This window comes from Papio anubis, unplaced genomic scaffold, assembly GCF_008728515.1.
Source record: "Papio anubis isolate 15944 unplaced genomic scaffold, Panubis1.0 scaffold75, whole genome shotgun sequence".
NCBI classification, from domain to species: domain Eukaryota; kingdom Metazoa; phylum Chordata; class Mammalia; order Primates; family Cercopithecidae; genus Papio; species Papio anubis.
Genome location: NW_022167723.1, coordinates 234,310 through 248,411, shown reverse-complemented (window position 1 = coordinate 248,411; position 14,102 = coordinate 234,310). Strand labels below are relative to the sequence as shown.

Below are 14,102 nucleotides of genomic sequence, written 5' to 3'. Positions count from 1 at the left end.
GGACTGCAGGTGCACACACCAGCACACCCGGCTAATTTTTGTATTTTTATAGATACGAGGTCTCGCTGTGTTGCTCAGGCTTGTCTCAAACTCCTGTGCCCAACTGATCCACCTACCTTGGCCTCTCAAATTGCTAGGATTATAGGCGTGAGCAACTGCGCACCCTGGCTATTAAAACATTATTTATGTTATTAGTAGTGTTTCTAGATTACTTAGAAATAAGGTTTGCTACATCCCTAACTTTCCTCTACTATTTGGTTGTCTAGTCATTTCTGGTGCCTTTACTTTTCTGTTCCCTTTTTCTGTTGTTGTTCTGTCAGATTTTTTTTTTTTTTTTTGGTTGGGGGTGGGGAGCTTGATTGCTATATAGTGCTGGTGAAGGTATAAACCTTTAAAGATTTTGAAGTTGCTTTTCTAAGAAACAGCAGGAGCTCTTACCCTCAGCTGGGTCTCAGAAGAAAGAAAGAAATTTTGGGGGTAGGAAATGGTACTGCTCCTCTCCTGCCACCCCGCCCCCTTTGTACTTCCTATGTCAGATTCAGGGGTTTCTGCAGAGAACACCAAATTTAATTTTGCACCTTTTGCATAATTTGTTGGTGTTCGGGGTCAGAGGCCTTATCTCACAAGGGACTCCTGTGCCTCTTTTAGACTGCTCAGTTGGGATGATGGAGGGGTCACTGGAGACATAAAGGCTTCATTTGTCCCCCTTTGCCTGAGTGGCCTTGGGCCTAGGTGGTCACTTCCTTAGTTTCTTCACTGCTGTCCTGTCATCCTTCATGAGATGTTGGTCTGGTTTTTATCAAAAGGGATAGAGAACAAGCTCAAATTCAGTTAGAAGGAAATTTGGACTGCTTCTAAATTTTTCTACATTTTAGACACAACTACAGCCCACCGGTTTTAGGAAACACAGACCTTAGTTGTGGGCGTTGCTTCTGCAACTCAACTCTTACTCCTCCAGATCTGCTGCAGTCCCGGCGGCTGCTGGTGTTGTCAAAACGAAACATTTCTGTCTGGTGAAGGAGAACACCCACATCCTTGCTGAGTCAGCAGGCTCAGCGCCTGGAAGTCAGCGATGGCTTCATCACCACTTTGCCTACTGTTTTTCTTCCCATCTATATTTCAGCTTCTGACTATGGACTGTTTCTTTCGGATGAAGACCCCAGGAAAGGGATCTGGCTGGAAGCGGGCAGAACACTGGATTACTACATGTTGCGGAATGGGGTATGCTGCCGATCCCAGTGCTGTTTCTTCATCCCTTTGTCCCTGGGCCTTCCATAGACGCCAACACGGTTACGCTATTTTGATTCAAGGGCATCTTATTAATAGTTCGATGCATTGTACTCTCTAAGGGCTGTTCAGGTGGTGATAGAAAATACCAGATATCCAAATTCTTGAGATTCCATAGAAGGATTGAAGCAGTTCGAGGTTAGTACTTTAAGTAGTTTCTACGTGGCATTGTTGGATTTGGTAATTGTGAGATAAGATACGGCATCTTGCTATAAGTATGGAAGAGATATTCCTATGCCTGGTGATGGGAAGTAAGAACAGATGAGAGGGAAAACGAAATGTAACCCTAACGGTAGTTAGAGACTGAATATTAGTGTTTTGTTTCTGAAAAAGAAACTTCAATTTGAGATGTGAGTTTAATAATGATCAGTAGTAGTAACAGCAACAACAAAAGTGGTTGTGTTATGGAAGTAGGGAGAAGTCATGAGTAAAAACATATTAAACGTTTTGGTCAGCTTAACCTCCAAGATACCGGGTTTTGGTATGTAGGATGAACTGGACCCATCAGATTGATGGGTAGTCCATAAAGTCAGAGTGAAATAGGTGATGCCAATTAATTTGGATAAGAAATTAATAGTTTAGTTTTAGGAAGTTCATAGTTCTAGTTTTAGGAAGTGTAGTCAACAAGTTACTTAAAAATATCCCCCGAACATGTTACCCCTGTTTGGTCTTGTCATTAATGTATTTCAGCACACTATTTTGAAAACCACTATTACTGTGTTATGCCACTGCTGTGAAGAATGATGAGGATGCTATTTATGTCTTTCATTGTTTATCATATATAAGGTAAAAATGTGTTTATAGTAAAAATTAAAAACGTTTTTATATGCAGATAGTAAAGACATAGAGATAGTAAAAGTCGATTATGACAATGTTAAAAGATAATTGGCGACACACACTGCTGTCTTTTGAAAAGGCAAGTAGTCACCTCCCTCTGCTAATTCTCCTTAGAACAGATCATTCCCAGCCTTTCAGGAGGTCATACTCTACTTTCATTTCACTGAGGATAGTTTTCAGTAATTGTGAGGCATAAGTATGACTTCTTTGGGTACAATTTTGCTATCAGATTTTTAAGAAATCTTTATGAAAGCAGTTATTTAGCACTGGAGATTCTGTTTTATCATAGTGGCAACAATCCCCTGAAAACTTTGAAAGGTTTTCAAAGATGTTTTAGAAGAAAGAGGAAATCAGAGTCTACTCTGATTTTTTTAAAATTCTTTTTTTTTAAAGAAAAGTGTCCCAAGTTTGTTATTTATTTTCCCACACAGTGTGAAATTTGTGTGTGGTTTGTGCTCTAGGATATTTTGGAATATAAAAAGAAACAGAGACCTCAGAAAATCCGGATGCTGGATGGATCTGTGAAGACGGTGATGGTGGATGATTCCAAGACTGTGGGGGAGCTCCTGGTCACTATTTGTAGCAGAATAGGTGAGCATTCATAAACCTTCATTATATCTTTTGTTTAGTTTTCAATTACAGGCCTCTTCTTTTTTCCACCTGCATTTGATCTCTAGGCAACTTTGAATATGTCTTAACATGCCGAGTTCTGTCCAATCCCCAGAGGGTGTGTCCATTCTCCCAACTTGCCAATACATGAAACATTTGGACTTCTCACTAAGTCATAGTGGAGGGCTTTCATTTCCCTCTCCAAAACAAGGAGATTTTCAAATGGAAAGTCATGTGTAGTTCAGCCTTCTGCCCATTGCTGCCTTCTATTCTATACAAGCCCTGTAGATGTTCACTATCTCCTTGGGTACTTATGATGACAGTCCATATGATTGATTATTAGACAGTTTTTCTTCTTGTGGCTTCCATTAGTCTCCCCAGAGAACAAGTCTGCCTCCTTTCTAATGAAGCCCTTCAAATATTTGAAGAAAATAGACTTGCCTATCTTAGTTTTCTCTTCATGCAAAGGGAGCCCAGTTCCTTCAGACACTTCTTGTTTGACACTGTCTTGCCTTCTTCTGCATGACGTCCTCTGTGGCAGTGTTTCCCCAAAATTATTATAGGTGAGAGAATTAAATGTGACATAAGTTTTACTGTAAGTGTGACTTCTTTGGGTACGATTTCACTACTGCATTTTTAGGAAACCTTTATGAAAGCAATTACTTAGCACTGGCGATTCTGTATTATCATAGTGACTACAACCCTGTGAAAATGTAGGAAGGTCTCCAAAGACATTTTGGAAGAAAGAGGAAATCAGAGTCTGATTTTTAAAAATTTGTTTTTGAAAAAAAAGTGTTCAAGTTTGTTACCTGTTTTCCCCCCCACAGTGTGAATATGACTTAACTAGCTGAAGCTCCCTCATTTAGTTTGATGTGGCCACCTCCCTACCCTCACGTTAGTAAGGCTGTTTCTGGTTCTTTGCCCCCAGGAGCTCCTTGGAATATCACAGGCCTTAGGCTGGAAGAGGTTGACAGTAATTTAATTATTTATAATTGTAACCTAATTTCCAATTTTTAGGAATAACAAATTATGAAGAATACTCCTTAATCCAAGAAACTATTGATGAAAAGAAAGAGGAAGGAACGGGCACACTCAAAAAAGACAGGACACTGTTACGAGATGAGAGGAAAATGGAGAAGTTGAAGGCCAAGCTGCACACAGATGATGACCGTAAGTGTTTGCAGAGGAAGCGTAATACAGACACACAGGCTTTGCTAAGCCTTACTTCCCTCCCACCATCTATATGACCCAGGACAGGATTTTTGTTTTTGTTTCTTAAAACTCTATTTAAAAAAAGTAGGCTGGGCACAGTGGCTCACGCCTATAATCCCAGTACTTTGGGAGGCCGAGGCAGGTGGATTACCTGAGGTTGGGTTTGAGACCAGCCTGGCCGATATGGTGAAACCTCATCTGCTAAAAACACACAAAAAATTAGCTGCACGCTGGTATTCCCAGCTACTCAGGAGGCTCGGGCAGGAGAATCACTTGAACCTGGGAGGTGGAGGTTGCAGTGAGCTGAGGTCGCACCATTGTACTCCAGCCTGGATGACAGAGTGAGACTCTGTCTCAAAAAATAAATAAATAAAAATTTTTTAAAAAGTAACTGTAATACCATTTCACATCTAAAGAAATATCTTAATATCAGATATACAAATCATGTTCACATTTGCTTCATTATTGTCTAAAAATTTTTTTAGTAGTTTGAACTGGGATCCAAATAAGGTTGAACAAGTTAATTAATTCGTGAATTAATTTGTTTTACTAAGAGTCTTTCCATCTCTCTTTTTTAATGGACTAATACTAATGATGTATATTTATGGGGTGCAGTGTGATATATCTATGTAGACATTGAAGAAGGATTCAATCAAGCTAATTAACATATCCATCACCTCACTAATTTATCTTTTTTTGTGGTAAGATTGTTAAAAATCTATTATGAGCATTTTTGAAATATATAATGCATTATTATTAACTGTGGTCACCACTCAGTGTGATAGTTCATGTCTTTTTGCAGTTTTTGTGTATGTGAAAAAACCAAATTCTTACTTGTACAGCATTTCGTACAGTCTGGATTTTCTTCATTGCATACCTATGGTGTCATTTAACATGTTCCTCTGTCCCTTTTAATTCCTTAGATCTGGAGGCTTGACTAGATTTAAGTGTTTGTGTTTATTTTAATAAAGATGCTTTCTTCAGTGGTGATGGGCACTTCCATCACGAATTGTTTCTGGTTTTCTTTTTTTGGGGGGATGTTTAACATCCATCAATGACCATTGCCTTAGACCCATTATTTCCTTAGGAGTTAAAAATAGTAATAGTGGATTGGGCGCGGTGACTCATGCCTGTAATTCTAGCAGTTTGGGAGGCTGAGGTGGTTGGATCACTTGAGGTCAGGAGTTCGAGACCAGCCTGACCAACATGGTGAAACCGTATCTCTGCTTAAAAATACAAAAATTAGCTGGGTGTGGTGGCACACGGCTGTAATCCCAGCTATGCAGGAGGCTGAGGCAGGAGAATTGCTTGAACCTGGGAGGCAGAGGTTGCAGTGAACTGAGATTGTGCCACTGCACTCCAGCCTGGGTGACAGAGCGTGACTCTGTCTCAAAAAAAAAAAGTAATAGAATTCTATGATTGGAAAGTCATTTTCCATAGCTACATAGTTAATTTGTGGAAAAGCCAGCACGTAACCCCTTGTGTCCCTAAAGCCCATGCTGTTTGCACCTTGCTGCCTGACCCTCCACTGAAAGGGTCTTAATTTATTACCCAGTCCACCTAGACTCTTTCCTCCTTTCATTGTATTTGTTCTTGTGGCTGAATCGGGACGACATCATTATTGCCATTGTGTTTATTGATCTTCTGTGAGGCTCTCATTTCCTCTGAGCCTTTGTGTGCTTTTTTTTCTTTCTGCCTAATTTGATTTGCAGTTATATACTTCTTTCCAAGAGACTTTAGTAGAAGACCCAAGGACTTATTATTATGTGCAAGATACTCTCCCAGGTACTGTGGGAGATGTGGGAGACACGTTTTCTGTACTCAGGTTGCTTATAATCTAGAGACACTGGTGATAAGGACTTAACTCACAATGTGTTTTAAGCCCGCAGAGGAGTGTTGGAGTGAGAGCTGTGAAAGTGTAGAGGGGAGTGATCAAATCCTGTACACATAGATGAGAGAACAGGGTTCTCAGAATGACTGAGATTTAAGCTGACCCATGGCACGGTTCTGCCAGCCCCCCTTTACTGTTGTCTCCCCCACTCCCTCCATACTTTCATTTTCTTTCTCTTTTCTACTTGAGGTCAGAGGTAACTTATTATGCTCAGAGCCTCTGAATCACTTTATTAGCTGAGACTGGAGTATCTGCCCTCCACCCTGCCACCAGAGAGGCAGCATATTACACATTCATTATAGTGCTTTAGCTGTAACTTCAGGAATGACTGGGAATTTTCTCCCTCATTTCCATTTTGGCTGGTCATTTGGTAGATGTGAAATTATTTTGCAAAGCTTAAAAACCACAGTACTAATGTAAGAAGTAACTATAACTAAGTATCAGAGTTACAGAAATCTGCATCACACTGCTCTTTTGGTAAATTCCCTTTAATTAAGAGGAAAAATAAACACAGTTCTCTTATATGTCTTGTTGTGTTGCAGTAAATTGGCTGGATCACAGCCGAACATTCAGAGAACAAGGAGTAGATGAAAACGAAACGTTGCTGCTTAGACGGAAGTTCTTTTACTCTGATCAGAATGTAGATTCGAGAGACCCTGTGCAGCTGAACTTGCTTTATGTTCAGGTACAGTATTTACTGCTCAGACACTGAGGTTGATGAGATTGCAGGAAGCTCCTGGCTGTATCTTGTGGCGAGCAGGAGGGCGGCGCTGGCTTCTGCCACGTTTATGGCATCGTTTCCAGCAGGCATTGCTCCTGGGTCCAAGCATGTGTTTGGTTGTGGTGCAGGTTGATATTCTGGATGAGCAGCTGACCATCCAGAGTAGGGCCTCCCTATGGCTTCCCAGATTGTGACCTGGTAGCCAACACTGTCCCTCTCTGCCGGACTTTGAGAGACAGCTGTATTTCACTTCACTGGCTCACCACTTCAAGTGCACTAAAGGTTTCTTAGCTGACATCTTAGATTGCAAGAGAATATTGGTCAGAAAATCAGGACTTCTCATTAACTGGAAGATATCCTCTCAATAATCTTTCATGTGGTTACCCTTAAGTAATTGTTAAACTGACAAGCCATTTAACATGTCTGAGTTTCCCAGTGTGAAGATGTGGATTGTACTGGATTGTTCCCAAGGTTGCTTGTGGCTCAGGGAAAACATCATCCACCTTTGTCCTCTCCTGCCAGCTTCCTTTCTTCCTTTCTTTCCCTCCCTCCCTTTCCTCTCCATATTTATCCATCTATCTGCCCAAAGAAATAATGTGGGGGTTGGCAAATTACAGTCATGCCTTTTGCCTGTACTTGTGAATAAAGTTTTATTGTAACACAGCTTATGTATTCAAGTATCACATATTGATAAATCCCCTTGAGGGTTATGTAGTTGTTATACATACCTTCTGTGGCTCTTCTCGCATTCCCGTGACAGAACTCAGTAGTTGTGACAGAGACGGTGTGGCCCAGGAGGTGTGAAATGTTTACTGTTTGGCCTTTTGGAGAAGTTTCCTGACCCCTGACTTAGTGGATGGAAGGATGGCATGGAAAGAGGGCTGAGAGGAAAGAAGTGGGGAGGCCAAAAGGAGAGAGATAGCAGGGCAGTGTAAAGATGCTTATTGGCTTAAGGCTCAGAGTGATAGCTGAGAGTGTCCATCTTTGGGTGGTTTGGGGGTCATTTAGAGAAAGAAAGGCAGAAAGGAGGGCAGGGGAAAACAACAGCAGTGATGGATGGAGAACTGGGAGGAGGAGGAGTTCAGACACAGCAAGCTCCTCATTTTAGGATGCATTCGCTTGTCCTTTCCCCTGCTGTCTTGAGTATTGAGTTCTTGTCTGTGTGTGTGCGCGCCTATCGCCTTTCTTTCTCTTCTTCTATTACATTGGTCTTTATCTGGGGATGGGGGTTGGGTTGATTTTACCTCTAGATATTTGATTAGCTAGCTTTATGATTTAGGATTATAAAAAGTACACTGAATTTGTCTTTTGGCCTCTTTGAAGCTGATCATTTCATATGAATTTCCTTGGCCTCTTTTTATAATCACTTCTGTCTTTCTCAGTTGTCGTCAGACTTTGCTTGTGCTATACCGGACATCTCTAATGTTTTCCATCTACAGGCCATTTTGGACAAAGGTTTGTTTTTTTTTCGCCTTAGTTTTCTCCCATGTGGTGATCATCCACTGTGTCCTGCACATGTCACCGTGGGTCGGCTGGCACTGTCCCCTGCTCCACAGAGAGAGTGTGCTGGGCCATGGGAATGTGTCAGTGGAGAGAATGCGTCACTCCCCCAAACCTCTGATGTTTTTCCTCCTTCTTGTGTTTCAGGCTCGGGATGACATCCTGAATGGCTCTCACCCTGTCTCCTTCGAGAAAGCTTGTGAGTTTGGTGGATTTCAAGCCCAGATACAGTTTGGACCTCATGTGGAACATAAACATAAACCTGGATTTTTAGAGTAAATGACATTTTGATTTTCTTTTTTTCTCTTTTCTCCTCTCTTCTTTTCCTTTCACCATTTTTTTTTTTTGAGCTAGGTATCTAAGATCATACCCTAATTTCATCATTTGTGAGAATGCTAGCTTTTCTTCAATCAAGTAGATGACCAAATTTGCAGATTTTGGGGAAAGCAAGATAAATTGAGAAGTTTTTCTTGCTGAATAGAAATTCAGTGATCTGTGTCCCCCTCCACCCCCTTTTTTTTCCTTCTACTTCATCTTAGTGAAGAGGAAAGTTAAAAAAAAATCCACTCCAGTAGGGCCATGGTGTGAACGCCAATGGGGGAGTAAGGGGGAGGGACATGAGCTTTCCTGTAGGATGTGCCAGTCAGCATGAGATGTGTCCAGTAGGCCATTCATGGTATTGTGCATTCATTGTATTGGTTCAAGTGTATCGCAGGGAGAGGATAACGGAGAGGCTTCTTTGACCCTTGTCCCCACTTTCACTTTGGTGGAAAGTAATTGGGACCAGTATATGCCTTTGAGTAAGAAGAAAAGTTAACTTTTCTTCTGGTGCCAGAGAATGCCTGGCCAATATGCTGTTTGGTCTAAACTGAGTTGTTAACCCCGCAGAAAGCAAACCTCTGCCCTTGGGTTAGTGAATCCCAGGGAACCTTTACAAGGTGATGCTGTGTCCTGCAGTGTGCCACACATTGTGAGTCTGAGGCTGAGGATGGCTCTGAGCAGTTCCTGCCACCTACTTAGTTCTGTATTCTCCAAATGAGTCATACAGCCGGGTGTTCCTCAGGGCCCGCTTTTACCCCACTCGTCTGGCTTCCTTCCTCAGGAGCCTCAGGAAGCGTCCCCTTCTGTTCAGCCACCTATCGAAGGCCGTGTGCACAAGTTCCTTGAAGAGTTTCCACATTCCCACCTTCTAGCCTCACAGCTGGCCCCTCAGATACAACTGATGTCATCAGCCTGAGGATTATGGCCACGGATATTGAGGAATAAACACCAAGAGCTAGTGAGGCCTCGGAGGAAACAACATTCTGTTTCTATTTTTAAAGTGCCTGGTGACAAATAGAAAATGGAGGGAAGATTGATGAATCAAAAAAATGGAAATAAAACGTTTACCTGTTTTTAGACTTTTGTAGCTGTGAATTTTTATGTCTCCCTGGTAGAAAGGAGATCCAAATGTAGCCATTCACTGGGTTCTTATATTGATGACGATGCCACCCGGGTCATTTTATTAGCTCACTTTCTCCATAGCCTTGGGGCAACTAGTTCTCAGGACTCCCTTGTGAATTGAGAACATAGTATTTTGTTTGATAGATACGGAAGAAGCAGGAGAGAGAGAAGTGGCTTATTCACAGTTAAAGAGTTTCTCTGCAAATAGCTTCTGACTTCTAACACCAGGCTCTCATTTTGAAAGGCATTCCTACTTTCAATGAAAGGCAAAGTTGCCCCTTTTACTGGTCTCCCACTATGCAGCAAAGGTACTTAAAACTGGGATTACAGGGTGCTTTGGTCTGTTTCCTAGTATAATGGATCGTACCAACCAAATCATCGTGAATGTTCCTGTATAGCTGACTGCCTGTGTCGAGATTACAAACTAATATCAAAGCATTGGTACTGGTCTTAAAAGTATGTACTGCAGTTTGTGGTCCTATTGAATGCTACACACTCACACTCCAGCAGCAGTATTCTTCTCTTAATAATCTGAGACCACAAGAGTTAAGCAATTGCTTTGAGTTCGTTTCTTTTTTTCCTAAGATTATAATATCAAGTTTATGCCTGTAGTGGTACCTGCACCCTTATTCAGATTCCAAATTAAGGTAATTTTGCCTGGTGGCAATTATTTTTCCTTACGAATTTGATTTACTTTTTAATTAGGCCAAATTAGGTAATGAGGCATTTTTACTTAATGTAGATATTTAATTGTGTACATTATTGCTTATACCATGCAGGTAAAACTTCTTGAGGATATAAGTCCCTTCTTAATTAAAACAAAACAGTGAGGCCACATTTGCTGATTTGTGAGTTGGATAGCCAGGTCCTGTTTTTGCCTGGGCTGTCCCTGGTGACTGACTGGGCTCTCTTTTGCAGCCTTTAGCTCTTTCCTAATCTAGCTTTCATATGTGTGATCTGCTTAAACAATTTAGGGTTTTAAAATAATAATGAGAAGGTTGGACTTGTGACAGCCGTGCTGAAGATGCAGCCCCCAGAAATTTCAGTTACGTAGTTTCTGAGGTGGGTGCATAGGGATGTGAACGAGGGCATATCTTTTAATTTTTTGAAAATTTTCTTAGCATTTTTGCTCAGAGTTGCAATATGGACATTTTTATGAGATTCGCTTTGAACTTTCTTCAGACTCTCCAGTGATTTCTGGATTTGGTACTTCAGTGAAGGTACTCATTTACAATAATGAAAATCATCAGAGTCTGAAAGATTTTCAGAGTTTCCAGGGATTTAAGGATGATTTAATATATCCATCTACTCTATTGATGGGGAGAATAAGTGCTAGAGAGAGACAGAGACAAGGCCCAGAACAGTCAAGTGCGGGGAGGCAGAAAAAAGCCAGGATCTCCTAGACTGAGTCTGATATGCTTTATCTACATGACAGTTTTCCTCAGGTCACCTTCAGAGGGTCCTAAGAAGGGACATTTTATTGGTGCATGAAGTAAAAACGACACATAATCTAGTAATCAGGTATTTGCTTTATGCTTTTCTGTGTTCAGAAAATGCTGGCAGAAAATAGGCCGTGTGATGTGAATTTTTGTACAAATGTGTGGGGTTCATGTGAAATTTTGTTACCTATGTGTGAGCCTGGTGTTTTTCTTTAACACATTGAGGACTTGCAGATGTGTTTTATTGTGCCAGGTATAGAGAAAATATAAGGGAGATATTATATACTAATTCCTTGCTGTTTTTGAATCTACAATCTGTGTGGCAGATAAATATATGAAATGGTTATTATGCAGAACCAAAACTTGGCTCTGATCATTTCAACAAAGTCCAACTTTTTAACTGTATTTTAAATGCAGGATGGTCTATTCAGGAAGTTGAAAGTTGCAGTGTAAACTATGCAGACTACTATGGATTGTTTCTAAAAAGGTGGGAAGAGTATCATGCAAGTAGCAATGTTGATTAAAGAAATTGACAAAGTAGAAGGGAAATCTAAAGAAGAATTAACTCTTAAAACAGCAACAACAAAACATAATAATGACTAATTTCCAGACCCTTAAAAACACTGTGGAAAACTTTAAGAAGTGGTCAGAGTAAAAGCCATCTGTAGACTATATTTTATTGGAGAAGATGAGAGTTACTGGTAAACTTCAGATCTTAAATCAAGTATACTTGATAAAATTGAAGGTGACTCTAGGTGACAGATATAGAATGTTCAATACACAATGTTTCAACATTTTTCATAATAAAATTGTTTGGAATTTTTCATAATAAAATTGTTGGGAAAAAAATGAAGATAGCCTGAGAGAACATATATAGACTGTATATGGAAACAGTGAAAGAAACCAGACTTCACAAGTTCTTTAATAAAATTTTAATTACTGGTCAAACCAAACAAGGAGAAATAATCCATATAGCTTTCAAGCCAGTAGGGGTAGGAGGGAAGAAATGCAGATAGCTTGACCGTTAAAATAGGAGATGTGGAGGGTGGCTTATGGAAACAAAGTGAAAAGAAGGTCTGGAATAAGATATGGTAAACACTTGTAAATATATTAGGTATCATACCAAATGTAAGTAAATGAAATGCAGCAATTAATAAACAGAGATTCTCATTGAATGGAATTTTTTTAAGTCCAGGTCTATATTATCTCTAAAAGACACACTTTTAGACAAAGAAAAGAGAGAATGACAGAGGAAAGTTTAAATGCATTGAAACTGATATGCCAGGAAATTTCTACTTACAGTACACAAAATAGACTCTAAGGCAAACAAAGCATAAGTCGAGATAAAGAAGATTATAAAGATAGAAGGACTAATTTATCAGGATACTAAATAATTGTGAACCTGTATACGTGCCTAACACTGCCTTAAATGTATATAAAGGAAAAATAGACTGTATTGCAATAATTTCAGATATGCAATTTTAGTGAAGTAATTTAACATACTTCCCTCAGTGAATGATTAGTAGAACAAGATCAAAATAGAAGAAAGAAAATATTTAAAAGAAAATAATGAAATAAAAACCACAGAGAATCAATAAAACCAAAAGCTGGTTCTTTGAAAAACTTGATAAACTTTGGGTAAATGTGATCAAGAAAAACAAAAGAAGAAAAAGGCAAAATAAGGTAAAGAGATATTAAAAAGCAGTTGAGAATGTGATAAACTAGGAAAATTTAGAAAAAATGGATAATTAGAAAATTGAAATAAATCTATAATCTTGAAAGAAATTGACTTATCAGTTTAAAATATACCAATCAAAAAACAACAAAATAAACACTAGGCCCAGGTTATTTCAGAAAATAAAAAAGTAAAGGTCTTCACCTTAATTTGAAACTAGCAGAACTGTAATACCAAAATGAATACAGACAATAGAAAGCTTTTAAATTGAATATAGATGTCTTGCTCAAAAAAGTTAATCAAGTATTAACTAAGTCCAGCATGACATATGTTCTTGCATAAGTGCAAGTTAGAACTAAATAGTGTTTCTTTAAAGGAGGCAAAATTCATTTATTTAACAAATAATTTGTTGAGTGCCTTCTACGTGGTAGACACTAGGCTACTGGAGATACAGCAGTGAAAAACACAGTCAAGCATTTCTGCCCTCATGGAACTTAAATTCTAGTGCAGAAAGGCAGATGAGAACTAATAAGTAAGTAAAATATATAATATATTAATGATGCTGAATGCCAAGATAAAAAGGCAGAAAAAGGGAATAGGGAGTTTGTGGATTTTAGGGACTGAGAGAGAACTTGACATTTTAGAATGGAATACCAAGAGACACATCTTAAGAGTAGAAAATGTGTTTATATAGTTTACCATGTTAGATTTTTTTGAAAAAACACTATATGATTGTCTTAATTGCTGGAGAGAAAGAATTTGATAAAATGAAATAATCTTGATGACAAAAAGAAAAACTTCATGGCATGCCAGAAATTCATGAAAACCTTCTTGGTCTAAACAAGTATGATAATTAATAGTTTAATATTAATTCCTTTTCATGTCCAGAAGGATGCCTGTTATCAATGCTTCTTATCAACATGATACTAAATATCCTAGTGAGTGCAATAAGGAAACAAAAAGAACTAAACCATATCAGGATTAGATAAACAAAACTGTCATTAGTTGCAGGTGATAGGATTATCTACATAGATAATCAGTCAGTCTACAGAGAACCTTGCTGGAATTAACAAGACTTTTAAGTGAGGTCTTTAGGGGGAAAAAAAAATGTGTAATAGCAAATAGTATTCCCATACAAATCAACAAAGAGGAAATATAATTGATAAAAGGGAATTACCTTTTATAGTAGTTACAAAGAGTATAATTTACCTAGGAAGACAGCTGTTCAGTGATCTCCAAGATCTCACCAATAAAATGATAAAAGCTTTTTGAAGAGCATAAAAGGCAGTCTGAGTAAATGCTATGCTATTGCTATGTTAATGGGTAGGAAGACTTGATATCAGGTAAAGTACTTCTACCCAAACTTATAGACTCAGTTCAATTCCAGTCACTTACGTAATAATGAGAAAACTTATCCTTAAAATGGACATCTCAATAAAGCTGCTAAAATTAATATGAACTAGTCAAGGCTCAAGAATGGTAAAGGCT

At 39.0% G+C, this 14,102-nt stretch overlaps 1 protein-coding gene across 3 annotated transcripts in view; it reads left to right on the top strand.

Moving 5' to 3' along the window:
* Nucleotides 1-14,102, top strand: part of LOC101009767 (talin-2) — a 253,027-nt gene that overhangs the window by 59,640 nt on the left and 179,285 nt on the right. For all 3 annotated transcript variants that reach the window (XM_031662566.1, XM_031662564.1, XM_031662565.1), the window contains 5 exons: nucleotides 1,124-1,221; nucleotides 2,586-2,715; nucleotides 3,751-3,903; nucleotides 6,379-6,521; nucleotides 8,205-8,332. In XM_031662566.1, coding sequence (XP_031518426.1) covers nucleotides 1,124-1,221; nucleotides 2,586-2,715; nucleotides 3,751-3,903; nucleotides 6,379-6,521; nucleotides 8,205-8,332 — 652 coding nt within the window. The remainder of the gene's footprint in view (nucleotides 1-1,123; nucleotides 1,222-2,585; nucleotides 2,716-3,750; nucleotides 3,904-6,378; nucleotides 6,522-8,204; nucleotides 8,333-14,102) is intronic.